The sequence below is a fragment of the Falco peregrinus genome, chromosome 15 (assembly GCF_023634155.1).
Source record: "Falco peregrinus isolate bFalPer1 chromosome 15, bFalPer1.pri, whole genome shotgun sequence".
In the NCBI taxonomy this organism is placed as follows: domain Eukaryota; kingdom Metazoa; phylum Chordata; class Aves; order Falconiformes; family Falconidae; genus Falco; species Falco peregrinus.
Window position 1 is genome coordinate 1113207 of NC_073735.1, and position 15506 is coordinate 1128712.

At 48.4% G+C, this 15506-nt stretch overlaps 1 protein-coding gene across 4 annotated transcripts in view; it reads left to right on the plus strand.

Moving 5' to 3' along the window:
- TRIM29 (tripartite motif containing 29) overlaps nucleotides 1-13572 on the plus strand; it is a 44023-nt gene extending 30451 nt beyond the window's left edge. Inside the window, exons 6-10 of one of the 4 annotated variants that reach the window (XM_027794745.2) lie at nucleotides 1723-1806; nucleotides 5317-5376; nucleotides 6627-6728; nucleotides 7837-7913; nucleotides 10771-13572. In XM_027794745.2, the coding sequence (XP_027650546.1) occupies nucleotides 1723-1806; nucleotides 5317-5376; nucleotides 6627-6728; nucleotides 7837-7913; nucleotides 10771-10833 (386 nt within the window). In that variant the 3' untranslated portion in view covers nucleotides 10834-13572. The remainder of the gene's footprint in view (nucleotides 1-1722; nucleotides 1807-5316; nucleotides 5377-6626; nucleotides 6729-7836; nucleotides 7914-10770) is intronic. The other 3 variants (XM_027794746.2, XM_027794747.2, XM_055819427.1) reach the window with 3 other exon arrangements.
- Nucleotides 13573-15506: the final 1934 nt, after the last annotated feature.

The window sequence follows — 15506 nt, forward strand, 5'->3', positions numbered from 1 at the left end:
ATGAGTAGCATAAAAGCACTTTCCAGTAAAGTTACCATAACTTAGGAAGTTACTTTCCATCTGCTGAACTGTTTTTTGCCAGTCTTGGAGCAAATACATATTACCTGGCTACTTGCACAGCCCAGCGAGAGGATGCATTATGTTCCGTTCTAGTAGCTCCGCATAAAGACTGGCTACTTCTGGATCACTTGATCCCTTTCAGTTAGGGTCCCCTCCATCTTACTGATGGAGAAGCCCTCAAGGGTACCTGAAATCCATGGGATTCAAGTGCCAAAACATTTCTGAGGGCAATAATTAACTACTGCCAGAAACCTGTGCACTTTCAGAAACTTTACCAAGGATTTAATGGACACGGTTGGAGCCTGCCTAATGACAAGAACACAGTGGTAGCCACTCAGTTGGGAAATATTATTTAAGGTGAGTCTCAGAAACTTCAGAGGTCTCCGTTTTTCAAACCATAGTTACACTTGAAAGAGGACAGCACTCTACATCTAGTGACTGCAAGGAAATAACTCAACAATTACTTAATGGATTTAATTAACTCAGACTCCCCCTGAGTCATTGCAACAAATTCATTTGCAACCGGCTCCATCTTCTAGTGTAAAACACTTCCCAGGAAGAAATATTGTATTAATGGAATGAAACGTGCTTAATAGCAGACTCCAAAGGGAATCCACTTTCTTTTAGTTGTCATAACAGGTACCTACTTAGTAGTGTAGCAAGGAGGCAAATAATCAGAGAGCATCCAGGGAGTTTAAATAAGACAGAAATAAATTGGAGAAGTAACATAAAAGTTTGTTCAGTAACTTAAGAATCGAAGAATGGAACTATTTAAACACAGGAACCAAATTTACTTCCTTGTGGAGAACAACAGGCTAATATAACACTTGAGGCCTTAAAGGAAAGTATTTTTATGAGCAACTGCACTGACGGAGCATCATTTCCTGTGGGTCAGTGTTGGAAAACCAAAACTGTGTTTATTATTTTATTTTATTTTATTGTAATTTTATATTAATTTATGATATATTTATATATACATATATATCTCTCTACACATGAAAATCTATAACATTAAATTATGACAGGCTGTGTAATACCTGGCAAGCGGGTAGGTTTCATCCACTTTGCATGAAGCCTGAATGAAATGCCCCGTGCAGAAGCCCAGGAAGCCAGAGCTGTTTGTAACTCAGGTTTAGCAGCTTGCTTTAAAAATGGAAGAAAACCCAATCCACTGGGCCCTCCCAACGCTGACTTCCTTGAGCTTTCTAACGCTTGCAGTTCACGACCTGCCGGCTGGAAGCCAGCGCTGTGCACAGGTTAAGCGCACAAAAGAAACCAAACCCAAACCACTGCTTTTGAAGTGGGATACATTTTTAGCCACACAGCAGTATTTTAGTAGGAAAATGCCTCAACTGTCAAGTCTCCCTATGGATTTTCAGGAGACAGGGTATCTACTGAATAGCCAGATGCTTCACCTGAGCGATGCCTCTGAGGGAGCTTGCTCTTCATCCCAGGCTGAACCTCTGGGCAGCCTCAGCACTGCTTTACCTCCCAGCCAAAGGGTCCCACAGAGGAATTAAAAATATAGAGGAACTTGTTTTCAAAGCCCATTTCTCCTGCAGCACCTGAGGAAGCAATTCCAATGTGTTACCCCCTTCCTTCCATCCTTCTCAAGGCCACTAAACTGCCTCCTCTAGCTCATGCCCTGCTCTGCTTCTCCAGGTGACCATCGGTACATGATGAACAACTATGAGTGGAACCAGCCTGACAACTTGAAGAGATTTTCCATGTTCCTGTCTCCCAAAGGTATGGCACCCTAATGGTGGTCAGGCTTCCCCCAAACACAGCATAGAAAAGGAACCTCATGAATGATTTGTCCCAAAATTTGCTTTCCCCTGGACAAGATCCATCGTTTTGCATTCGTTTATACCGGGCCTTCTCTCCAGCCTACAGAGCTTTGAGGTTTTGCCTTTTCATCTCACACAAGGCGGCAAAGATGCTCAACTCTATGGGGGAGAGCTGGAGAGATGGGACTCTTTCAGAGGGTGGTTTGTGAATATAGGGGAAGTTTAACATGTGTTACTAGTTTGCGGTCACTGTTGCTCTCCATCAGAAGCTTATACCACTGTGCTATCAAGTGTGAAAGCTACACTGGGCTTGCCCTGCATTAGGATTTATTTTCACCAGAAAATATACTTTTTCCCTACAGGGAAATGATAGAAGAAATGAGGAATGTATCCTAAAAAAGCAGGAGTCCGGAGTTCCTTTCTGAGCTCTGACACTGGCAACAAGAGCCCTGGTGATATGCTTATGTCCCAGTTGTTACATGAACACTACAAGATGAGTCTTTGGGGTGAATAACTGTTTTCAACGCATCCAGTTGTAAAATAGCAGTTGTCTATTTCTAAATTAGTCTCAGGACCTCCAGCGTGAGGAGTGCTAAAAGCCTAGGCAAGGCAATGCCTGTAGAAACAAAAGAACAGAAACGGTGGAACAAAATAAATAACCAAATTTCCTCTGGTCCCTGGAGAGCAAGGCCCTGCCTGGATTTTCCAGGTGTTTACAGCTGCTGTTCTGCAAAGCCAGATGGTGGGCAGGGCGAAGGGATATGCAGCAATTAGTGGTGGCACTCCCCGCAGGCGTGTTTGAAGTGCGGTGTTGCCTGCCTGCTCTGTCGTTAGGGTTTCATGGGGATAACCCAGCTCCCAACACTGAGCCCTTTGTCTGGATTTCCACTTTGCCCTTCTGCTCCGTTCCCAGCCCACGCCTGGCACTCGCTGGCAGCCCTGCCAGGCGCCGTGGGGGCGAGGATGCCCTTTGGAGCAGATACCAGGGGCAGAGGCAACATTCCCCATCCAGCGTCAGCAAGCCTTTTTCAGGACTGCCTCCTGCAAGGCCCCCCAAGTCAGGGGGCAGCCTTTTCCTCCGAGGCTGCAGAGGGGCATTTTGTCGGTGGTGGGTTCATTGCGCACAGAGCCTGTCTCCAAATGCCGCCCGGACGGTTATAGCTGCGGTTCTGCCCCAGATGCTTCAGGGCTCTACAGGCTCTGTGCTGTCAGGGAAACAGATGCTCTGCTAAGCAGAGCTGCTGGTGCTGCGGAGAGACCACAGATCCCACATCCAAAACTCTTTTCCACCTTAAGGGGTGGTTGAAAGTTCTAAAATTGCATGGGCTGAACCCATCTCTACCCAAAACGGGGGGCTTCGGGTTCAGCTCGAAGCGGCCCAACATGCATGGGAAGAGCGCGCGGTGGAGTGATGGGAGGAACACAGTGGGCAGTGCCGTTCTGCCATCACCGCTGCCATGTGTGTCTGGGGCAGGGCTGGAACCTGGTGTGGCACAGTGAAGGGAAAAGCCATTTGCTGCAGTGCGTGGTGTGGCTGAAGCGGGCTGCGCACTCTGTGCTGCTCGCTCCAGCACAGTCAGGGCTGTAGTGCCTGGAATTCCCTTTGCTCCTCTCTACAGGATCAGTTGCTGAGACCCGGGAGCAGTGGCTTCATGGCTACCCACTGGGATCCAGCATCCCAACCTCCTGAAGGATCAGGAGACAGGAGGGATCAACAGGGACTGCTTATTTAGTTATATTTACATCTTATATTATAAGATGCAGGGCTTCTTATTTAGTGCTGTTTATTGTACCCAGTGGGGCCACTTGCAGGACACGGTCAGCTACTGAGTAGCGTGAGGGTTGCACAGCGGCTGGCGGTTCAGTGCCCCACTGCTTCCTGCAATGGACTTTCAAATGTGCAAAACCGGGGCAGCTTTTGTTCCGCCTACACATCTCCATTTTCCTGAGAGCACAGACATGTTGCCTTCCAAAACTACTCATTCTGTATTTTCTACCAACAAAGTTTCTTTGTCCAAAAAGCCTAAGCGTGTGATTGCACACAGTCTCGGCTGAGATGGGGATGGAACAGCACTGGATTCTTCGCCAGTGTGAGAGCTCAAGTATGATAGAAAGGAACCAGCTGCTGAAACCACACTGATGGGGACTTTGGGAACAGAATGAATCAGTAGGCAAAACAGGAGACATGACCCACTTAGCTTGTATGCTGGCTAGCAAAGGATTATCTGATGAATAATGCAATATACCCATAATCATTTAACTCTCTGGAGCTTTCTATGCTCTATCCATGTGTCATGTAGAAGTCCAGCACTGCCTCCAATTGCATCTTTTCTAAGGAATTCCATAAAATGAGAAGAAAAAAACCCAGAGGACCACCCTTTGCATTGCACAATGTGCACAGAATCCTTGAATGTCTCATGATAGTCTTGTAACACACCCTTTTCCTCACTAGGTTGGATCACTGCAAACTTTGCCTGAGGCCACAGTGGCAAGCCTGTTTGCTGTGTTGAGGAATGCTACCGAAGTAGTCAGTCCTCTGCGCTAATTGCAGTGGCCCATGCTAAGAAACTGCTTGGATTTGAGCTGAACCTACAGGTTTTTAAGCTCTGCTTAAATTCAAGGAGACTTGCTTTTGTCATTAAAGCCAGTATCATAGAGCATCTGCGTGCAGGGATGACATAATGAGGCAGAAGGGAGACATTAAAGGTTTCAAATGCTGCTGAAAAGATAGAGGAACAATCTGTTCAGCTGCTCAACACTCCTTTCTGTCCTCTTCCACTGAGCTTTCTTCTCCTGATGTTGCAAACAGTTTGGCCAAAGCCAGGAAGAGGTTGGAAAGATCATTTTGTGCCTTTGGAAGTCTTCGAATGAAGAGTAGAAGGGACTCAGGCACCCAGGGAGGGAGAGAGAACTGCTTAAACAGAAATATTGCTTAAATGGAAAAGCAGTCCACAGGATGGCAGCATAGCAGCTCAAAGGCCTCATCTTTTGCACTCTTCTGGGAGTCTGGTCTCTCACAGAAGGGGCACAGCAGCACTACTCTGCACCGCAGCGTGATGCCCCAGTGAAACCCTGGAGCACATGCCTGTCACAGTGGCTGAGACAACATGTACTTGAACAAGAAATGTTCCTCTGCTTGTGTGTCTCAAGCTTGAAATCCAAGCCTCTGCTTGCAGATCTTTTTGCAGAATAGTCATGTTGAGTAGACAAACCTGACTTGGCAATTTAATGCAGGTAAAGCAGCTCTGTGGCAGTGAGTGAGCTGTGTTCTCTGAATGAGAAGTCTATGGGCCATTCCCTAGAACCCAGAGAAAAAAGACCAGGCTTTCCTCTGCTCCCTGCACCCAGACTTCTGGTTTGGGGCTGCTTCCAAATTGGTGGGGACTGTTTCATAGAGCAATGCCAGGCACAGGCCTTTGAGCCAGCTCATCAGGAGCCGACTGCTGAACTGGATGCTCTTGTTTTACAGCCAATTTCAACCCACGATCATGGGAATTTTCCTCCTTCCAAGCGACTGAGGAAACACTTGGTACGGGTAATTCCGACTTCAGTTTGAAAGGATCTAACCCCCCGTGCCACAGCTTTCTAGCTGGCTAACCAACCTTTTCTGCTTCTCCTCTCAGCTGGCCTGTCACCTGTCAATCACTGTCTCAGAACCATCTCTTTAGATGGGTTATCAGCACCGTCTGCATACACCCAAGGCCAGAGTCTCACTGCTGTAGGTGCTGTGTATATAGGAGGGAAAGGCATCCCTGGTCCTCATTGTTCAGACAGTGAGAGAAGAACATGGAAAACATAGGTGCCAATTTGCAAAGATCCTGAGATACCAAACCAACTGCAATCGACAGGAGTGCCAACATCATCCAAGGCAATCTCTGGAGGTTGTGGCAGTACCAGGAACGGACTCCAAATACCCGCAGCCAGTGTCAGAAGCACAAGGCTGCTCTTCTCCATCACAAATACACCTTTTACTGAGCTCATAAGTTCTCAAAGGCAGAGCCTGCCTGATGTTCACTGTCTGTACAGCACCAGCACAATGGAGAGGGGGTGCTTTGAGCTAGTGTACTGAGAACCAGCAGCAGCAAGCCATGCCTTTTCTTCCCAGACCCCCACCTGCCTTTTTCTCGCCTGTGTTTTCTTACTTTGCTTCGTTCAGGCTCAGAGGGTCCTGCCGTGCCTTTCACTCAGAGGCAGCCCTCGAGCATCCCTGGCCACTCTACCTGGGGGAGCTCTGGTGACTCACAGCCACACCTAAGTCATTCTTGCTTTGATGCCACAGGCAGGGCTGTCTCCCTCTCATCATCTCTGCTCTCAGATTCATTCTGGCAGCCAGGGCCTGACCTTAAGGAGGCCAGGAGGGGAAGCCTTGCTTTAATTCCAATGGGCTTTGAATAAAGCCTCAGCTGCTTGGAGGCAAGGGAGCTTCGGCAGATATGTAGTTTTACCTCACTACTCCGGTCTCCGGAGATGCAGTTTACCTGTGAGGAAGCTGCTGCTCTTCAGTCACACCTGCACTCTGGGTCTCTCAAGAGAAAGGCTCTTCCCTGCCTGCCTGGAGCGTTGGGATCTCTGCACACTCGCACACTGTGTACACTGGGACCCCACAACTGATTGCTCTCCGTTGCCTTTTCTTACTAAGAGAAAAGGGACAAAGCTATTCATTCCCGGTTTCCCCTGAACGAGTCGAAGGTAGTTTTACAGGGTGTGTTTTGAAGAGCTTAGGCTTCCCCACTGCACCACGCAACACTGCGGAATAACACAACCTCTTCTATCTTCCAGTAGGCAATGGCACTAAGCTGCCTTTTCAGTTCTCCTCGGTGGGACAGAATCCGCCTGGTGACTTCAGCAAACAGTCTGACGGGAGCCTCTTCACTAAGACCGGTACTAGGCATTTAGTTTTTTCCCCTTCCTTCTGCCCTTTTTTAGGTGATAAGACATTTGATCCTGCTCTTGCTCCCCCAGAGAAGGCCTGGAGCAGCCCTACACCTGGCCCGTGTCTCCTGCCCGGACTGTCAGTCTCTTAGATACTCACACACATGAGCAACTTAGTCTGTTAAACCAGGGCAACGGGAGTTTATTAAAGAATATTAAAAAGTATTAAAAAATGAATAGTTGGAAGGGTTTTCACTTTCGTTTGCAATGGGTAGAAATGAGAATTTTAGATGATTTTAGAGGCATAGTGACTCTAAGGGAGAGGAAAGTACTAGGAAGTTACGTTCATGGCCATTTACCCCTCTAGCTTCATCAGTTTTAAAAAAAACCACAAACAGCTATTGTCCTGAAAAGATAATAGCCAATGAGCACAACTTTTTAAAAAAATGTGCACTACCTGCCTGTCCTCCTTCATCTGAACCAGAATCCCCCATTCACCATCTCATAAAGCTCTTTTGACTACACACTAGTTCAGGGGCACCAGAGGTGGAATACAAGAGCATCAGCACCTGTCAGGTGGAGTCAGGTCTGATTAATTTGTGAATGGGAGATGGTGGGGCAAGGCCATTGCCTGGTGGCACTGAAACTGCAGGGCTCATATTATTTTTGAATCAGAATGGAGCTGGTGTGGTAGAAGGGGGTTAGGGCTTATCACGCTGCCTGAGGTACTGTCATTAATTTTCTGACATGAAACTCACGCCTCGGCTCTTTGTGCTAATTAAATAGCTTATAGTGTTCTTTGCAAGAGTCAGAATGCTTAGTTCAAGACTTGGCCTACATTTAATTGGACTGATTGCATTCCACCTCTCCACATTCCTCAGACATTTTAATTAGACAGACCTCCTTTACTCCCTTTTTCTAACTGATTGGGTGGTGGAATAGGCATCTGTCTGATGGCTGTTGTGTCCCACCCCAGAAATGCCTGCATTTCAGTGTTAAGCAATGCAATACTAATGATGTGGCACTTCCAGTCCTGCTACTCATCTTGGTGCTCGCAAGGGGAGATGGGGATGGTGGCTGGGACTGATCTATAACAGGCTGTTTTATGTTGTCACAGCTTACCCTTCAATAGTGAGACACCAGTCTGCAAAGGTGACGCCACAGACATGGAAATCCTCTAAGCAGTCCGTATTGGTAAGAAATATACCCTTGGTGTGAAAGCATGTGCGCAGCTTCAGCAGGAGAACTGTCTGTTCTAGGGATACCTGAGACTTCAAGATGAGGGCTTAAGTCCTTTGGAGATGGGAAAGTGAGAGCTTCAAGTCAACAGCTTCTATTAGTTTTTTCTGTGGTTAACTGCATCCACAGAGGGATGCAGATTAACACCTGCCCGCTGCTGCCACCTCCACAGCTCTGGGTTGTAGGAATAATCAATACTTCAAAATGACATTTTGAAAAGATTTTGCCCTCGTCTAAAATTTGATCCAGGCTTCTAGAAGCTATACAAATACAGGTAGCACGTGTGCTGCTATCTGTACTACTTTTCCTCCCTGCAGGGATATCATACACTCTTAGTAGTCTGTGACATTTAGAAGGCACAGATTGTGTAAATGACACCAAAGACAACCATATAAAAGTATCTTGCTAATTACATCCTACAGTGGGCAGATACAACATCAAAGATGAGGGGTCAGACTACGATCATAAATCCCTAGAACATCTGTAAGTCACTCATTTCGCACTGCTAGCCCTAAACAGGTAAGGGTGCATTATAAGGGGCAGAGGAAAGTGATGTTTTAGGTCTTGTAATCTTAAATGTACAAGGTTACCAAACAGTTAATGCACAACCACAGAAACACTAAGTTAATCTATTTTTTTTAACATCCATTCACACTGTGCTGCCTTGAGATCTTGCATGATCTGAATTAAGATCGTCAAGTTTTTGCCCCCATCTCCGCAGATGAAATCTATTTTTTGAATTCTGATTATACATCTGTGAAAGATTATTTACTGTTTCCTGGAAATAAGACTTGTAAGAAGCAGAGGGTCAAGAATAGAGAGTGTTCCTGCAATGAAGGAAGAAAGCAGAGGAAATGCATGACAGTTAGAAAGCGGCTGCCTAAGGACTGCAGCTGTACATCTCTGCTCAGTTTTCAAGGCCCTGCAAGGAAATGAATGCCTCTGAAAGGGATGTTCCTTGGCAGCCTGCATCACCTTCAGAAAACCCAGCCTTGAGTCTCTGAATGGGCTACAGCAAAACGTACCTCCTAGGAACAGCAGAGTTTTGCAGTATCTTCTGTCTTGTGTTTGATCGCCACCTTTCCAAAGGAGCATTGGCTTTATCATGTGTGCTCAGATGGAGACTCTTCCCAGTGATTTTAGATACCAACCTGGCCTCCCTAATGGTGAGGGTATACTGGGGGAGTCTGGTCAGGAAAGTGGAGTCTCCGTTAGCCCTGGGCACTGGTGGATGTGAGTAGGGTGGTCTTAGCAATAAGCAACCCACTGCACCACAGTCAGTGCGCTGTGCTCCATGAACGCAGCCCGTGCTTTACCCATGGAGAAAGCCTGGGTAAATTCTCTCATGTGAAGTCACTGGTCTTTTTCTGTATCCCTTTCTCATGCATACACTTGTAGCGGCTATTTTATTTTTATAGCCTGTGTTCACCAGATAGCCCTGAACCTAACAATTGAGTTGATAAATATAAGCATTAAAAAGTCCCAAAATAGAAATGCACGCTGTGGACTGCAGCAGCTCTGCAGGAGCTTTTATGGTCTATTGGGCCAATAATCTAGCTTTTAAAATAGTCTTAAATATGTATTTAAGTAATACACACTCTAAAAGTTCTGTAAATATGGATTTTCACAAAGGACTATACTTTGAGTTTAAGGAGGAATGTTTTTTTAACCCACGGGGACTTCTTTAAAATTAAGCCCCCCTCTTCCACCTCTTAATTATATTGGAAATTAAAGCCATAAAATGAAAAGAATTTCAACAAAAGGGAACATTGAGCGGGAGGTATTGGGAGTCAGCACTGAGCAGCAAAATGGGTTGGGTTTGCTCTGCCCATGCTTCCAGTCCCCTGCCGTGCTTAATATTAACTAGCGTGCTGCACAGAAACGTACCGGCGTGTTCCTGTGAGGTCTCTCCCACCTTCTGCAAGTGAGATCTGGGCAGGGGATCAAACCTAAGACAGATCAGACGCTACAAAACCATGGTTGTTCCTGATTGCCTTGGTCACTGCTTCATTGGCATAAACGTGTTCTCATCCAGGCTAGAGATTTTGTCTCGAAGAGTGCAACCAGCTATCGCGGACAGCAAATTGGCTTTTTGCATTTTGCAGTCATGCCATGCCGTCACCAGGTTGCACAACACAACTTTGCCACACGTTGCTTATTTGTAATGGTGCAGATTGGAATGAAATTCCAGGGGTAGGTCCTGATGAGAAGAAATGCAATTAGAGATGGCAGTAAACAGAGCTTCCATTTACACAAACGTTTAGCGCTGGGCTCTGCAACGTGTGGAGGCAGAAATAAACACTACACCATTGTGTGAGAATTTCCATGCGCAGGAGTTTTGCCTTGCCAGCCAAAGAGCACAAATAAACACCGTGCGATGTAGCTGATCGCTGGCATAACTGTGCACGGCTTTAAGTGTGAAAACTCCCAGGAGTTCTCAGGTTAGTGAGCAATTAAAAAGACACTGACAGCAGCATAAAAATAAAGGTGACATTCCTCTTATCACAGAAACCTCTCATCAAGCCATGAGTCATAGTCTAGATTTTATATGATGCACAGACTCATTTGGCTCAGGAATGAGGTCCATGCAAAGCATAGCGTATATATCAAAAAGCAACACCATTTGCATTTGACCACTCCAGCACACCCAGCAGTGAAACAAGGTGGCGTTGCTCTGCAAGAGGCAAGGCTGAAGGTGTTAGGACAGGAGTATGTTAAGATATGTATGGTTGGGCTGCCTAGGAGGGTGAAGTATAGGCGGTCAGAAAAGGAAGGTAGGTCAAACTCACATGCCCCAAATTCTCCATTGCAGTCACATTACCGCCCCTTTTACGTCAACAAAGGCAATGGAGCCACTTCCAACGAGGCACCTTGATTCCTGAAGATTTAGGGAAGAGCTGGCAGCACTTGGAGTGAAGACTCAGCTGTGGATTTTCATGGATGTACCTGCTACTATATTAACCTTACTGCTCTAATCTCTGCCAGGGAGAGGGAAGGTGCAGAAGGGAATAGCCTTTACTAGAGGAAACAAGGACTTTTTCCAAATCACCTAATCAACTTGAAAGCTCCGCAGGCCTTAACAACGTAACCCCATCCTCTGCTGTGACCTCCTTATTCCCTCTCTGCTGATGCCCTTCCCTTTGCTTCTGCAGAGCAAGCTGCTCTGCTTCTCCCGGGAAGCATGGACGCTTGGGTAGCACCCCCCGCTCTGCTCTTCCAGCTGCCCCCTCATCCTGAGTGTGTGTGTATGACCATAGCTGTTAAGTCCTGGGGAAGGTCCCAAGCTGGGGGGGGAAGGGGGGCAAAGGTTTTCCTGGAACGGAGAGGTCCCAGCCAGCCACGGGGAGCAGTGACAGGCTAAAGCTCTTCCCATGCCTCTCTACCCTGTCACCCAGCCCTGCCTTGGATAGGGACACCAGCTCTCCCCGGGATGGCAGCCCGTGCCAGCAGCAGCACGCTTCCCGGGGTCCTTCGTCAGCTCAGCTCTGCTCCTGCTGCCTCCCCAAAGCCACCCGGCAGGACTGTTCAGAGCTGCTGCAGCCCAGGGGCAGCTGCTGGGGGAGGGCAGAGAGGCTTTCTATCCCACTGAAGTACCCCTCCAGCCACCTTTTCGAATTAAGAAATAAAAAGAAAATCCACCCTACTAATGTAAGATTGATTAGATGCCATAAGTGTTGGGGGCCTTTTTGTTTTCTGGTGGGTTTTTTAATTCCCCTAAACCAAAATTGATTTATATATTGTGGTTCAGGTATTTTTTTCTGCAATGGGCAATGAAAATCAGTACCATAGCTTTTTGCTCAGGATAATATTTTTTTGTTTGTCCCCTGGCTAGACGAATCATGTCAGCTCCCAGCCTGCAAACCAGCCAGGGCTGGTTAACCTTTCCGGGATCTCGCTGAGATTATTTTCCTTCCCCTTGGACAAAGTTAGGTCCACGCTATGCAGAAACCTCCCCAGGCCAGTGGATGGGAGCAGATGGCCCACTGCAGAACCAGAGCCCTCAAACGGCGATAAGCAGCTGCCGGAGAACCAACACCTGACAGCTGCTCTTCATGGCTTCCCCCCGCCCCCCTTCCCTACCCTCACATGCTTGCCATGCCTTGCTGAGAGGGGTCACACCTATCACTCCCTGAAGATTACTGTTTTGCTAATCCCTGTGCAAAGGTACTCGCTGCTTTTTAATCCGACACCTCAGACAAAACTTCCAAGGCTGAAAGGTGTTTGCTCCAGAATACTTGAAATGGCATTTATTTTATAATTATTTTTTTTTTTCCTTGATGACCGGGGGGGAAGGGGACAGAGTAGTAGGGAAGGATGTGAAGAAAGGGAAACTAGGGTAGAGTTGCTAGGAAATAGACTGAGGGGTTTGAGTATGTGTGTGAAAGGATAAAATAAGTCCCCTCCGATGTCTCACTGTTTGTTTTGCCCCTGAGCAGGCGTCCAGCAATAACTTGGGTCCCTTATGTCCCAGTAAAAGCTTTCACCGCCTCCTCTCCATTTTCCAAAATGTGGGCATGATCCCTCCTCCTCCTCCAAAACTTGGATATTAAACCCCCTGCTTCTTTCCTGCCCTAAAGAAGGCCTGTGGGGTGTCAGGGGGTCTGCAGCCCCTCGCCCAGCACACCAATGACCAGCCTGAGGGAGCAACATCCCCTTTCTCCCAGTGCCCACCCCACCCCCCCACAGCTCTGCCCTGCCCCACCTCCGCAGCCCCACAGCTGTTTGCTCCCCTTCCTCGCCTCACTTTAAGGGCCTCACTCAGACCTTGCTCACACAGCTTTTCACGCTCCGGCACCAGGACCGGAGCTGTTCCCCATCTGCGTTAGCCTGGAGGATGCCGGGTGTCCCCTCCCAGCCCCCTGGTCCCCCTGCAGCCCTCTGCCCTGCCGGAGGCCAGCGGGTCGGGGCACAGCTCGCAGTCCTGGGGGGCTAGCAGCGCGGCGTCGAGGTGTATTTTGCATGAACTCTTTTTATCGTGTTTGTCTTGATCAGCAAAGCAAGAGGAATTCCACCTCCTCAGACAGGACACGACTGCGCTGATGTAAATGAGGCCCTTCACGTGTGCAACATACTGCAGAAATAAAGGAGAAAGCTCCATGTCTGACCAAAAACACTGGGAGCGAGGTCTGTCTTTGCTGTCTGTATGGTTGTAAGAGCCTCAGTGAGGTTAAGTCTCTTCAAAATATCCTTGATGCAAGCAAGGGGTTTGGAGAACCCTTTTCCCCAGCTCCCAGAAGCTTTCTTTTCACTGCTTTCTAGACATTTTCAGTCAAGGTTGTGCCAACCCAGAGAGAATTCCCACACCCTTGAAGGTCAAAGCCAGGCTGATGGATGCAATTCTAGTGTAATACCCTGAGACTACCCTGCAGATACGCCCAGCTAGGTCAGCCCACAAACACCGGTGCCACACAGATCCTGCCCTGGAAGGGCATTCCTAGAAACCCCTCAGCCTGTGGTTGATCATGATTTCGGTGCCTCTGCCCTGCCAGAGTTTAACTCGCCAGTTCCCACTGGGGGAAAGTGCTTGCTCACGTATGTGCTGGGCAAAATCAGCCTGGGCGAGTTCAGGCTGCAGCCCTGACCTGGTCTCCCCAGGAGGCTGGTTCTGGGCACCACTGGGACCCTCCACCCACCTGAAAACTCCTGGGGATATAGGTCCCCAGTTCTGCACGGCTCAGACTTCTTGCCTATATCATGGCTTCTCTTGTCTCCGAGGGAGAGACTAAACCCCTTGTGGGCTGCTAAAGATGTGGATTCACGGAGACATGCATAGAGGCAGCCCCGGCAGCCACTTAAGAGAGCGCTTGTACATGTGAATCTGTGGGGGTAAGAGCAGAAGCAGGCAAGGTTTATTCATTTGCCCTAGCTGCACTAAGTCAGGGAGCTTTCCAGAGGATGCCTGGCATATTTCTTCTGCCAGCTGTTGGGTACCAGCTATTTTTCCCCAGACATTGCTGCCAGTCATTCCTGAAGAGCAAGGATACTACCAATTCACTTGAGAAGCCAGTAAAACCTCCTTGTTTACCCCACATGGGAGTTGCCAGAGAACAGAGCTCAGCTCTTTCCCATCAATTCCACTCACTGCTTCCATTACTGTTATTACTGTGATTAAAAAGCAATCAAAGAGAAATCTTCTTCCTGTCCTGAAATTGCTGCAGACATCTCAGTTCCACCATTTAAGCATGAGAAGAGCAAGTTACAAGCACGGTCTGCACTCCTGGACTCTTTGACACTAGGAAAAAAAATAATGGTGCTGATGGCCTGAGCAGTCAGAGGCAGCGAGCAGGACTGGCGGCACCGGCAGCGTGGCGATGGGGTGATGAGCTCAGGGCAGCATCGTGCCTGCTTCAGGTGTCGGGCCAGGGCAGCCCCAGCCACGCCGTGCTGAGCCCCGCTGGCTGGGAGCGCACTCCAGGCTCCGTGCCGCTGCACACCGGCTCCTGGGCCAGGACAGCCGGCCCGGCTGAGCGAGGCAGGACTGCGCAGGCAGAGCAGGGGGGTGGATCTGGGGTCAGGGACTGCTCGGCTGCCCCTGCGCAGGCAGAGCGGAGGGGCTGGATCTGGGGTCAGGCATCAGCTCGCACCCCAAGGGGATCCCTGGAGGAGGCGCGGGGGTGATGGGGGTCTCTGATCCAGCCAGCAGCTGCAGAAGGGCAGGGGATGCTTGGGCACCCAAAGCTGGGCTGTCAGGGCCAAGCTCAATGACAGAATTTACCATCGTGACAGGCAGCTGTGACCCCCCTTCAGAGGGCCTGGATGCGCTGAAATCAAGAGTGCTCTTCTCCCTCTTTCACCTCCAGTAGTTTGCAATTTCCTTACAGTTTAAGCTTCTGGGTCTAGTTTCTTGGCCCAGAGGAGGCTGTTTCTCAGCACAGACTTTATTTGTAAACCCCCACCGCCTGGCAGAGCAACCCTAACGTCTCCCCGCCGCCCCCCCACCACACCAGCTCCCCTGCCCCAGCCTGCTACTGTCCCCAGGCACCCCCAGCGCAGCCCACCACCGGCAGCCCGGGGGGCATCAGGCCAGGGGGGTGCAGGGTATATTGCTGTGCAACTGACTGTCATCAGCCTTTTGATCATCAAAAAAAGGAGTGAAACTGTCACACAAATAGAAAAAAAAAATCATGCTGAATTTTGCTAGCATATTTTAATGAAGGGCTGCTGAACTAGAATGCTGCATGATCTTTGCTAGTCCAAGGGAAACATAACTGGCATGGGGACGGACCCTCTTCCTGGGTGTCAGCTGGCTGCAACCGTCAGCTAAGAACCAAAGCAAGTACCTCCAAAAGCTGGTCTTCTCTAATAATTCATCCAGCTCACTCAATCACTTGACTTCTGGCCCCAGGGCAAGACAGGCCACTGTTTTATCTTTGCACGTATTGACTACAAAGTTTTAAAATGAACAATTTTTCAAGGGTATAAACAAGAATAATAAAATCTAATCGCTTGTGAACCTTTAAATTTTTTGCAATATTTTAATGACATAAATTTGCCACTCTCTTGCACAAAGATAACACAGAAATAAAGCGTTTGAATTTGCTAATTAGC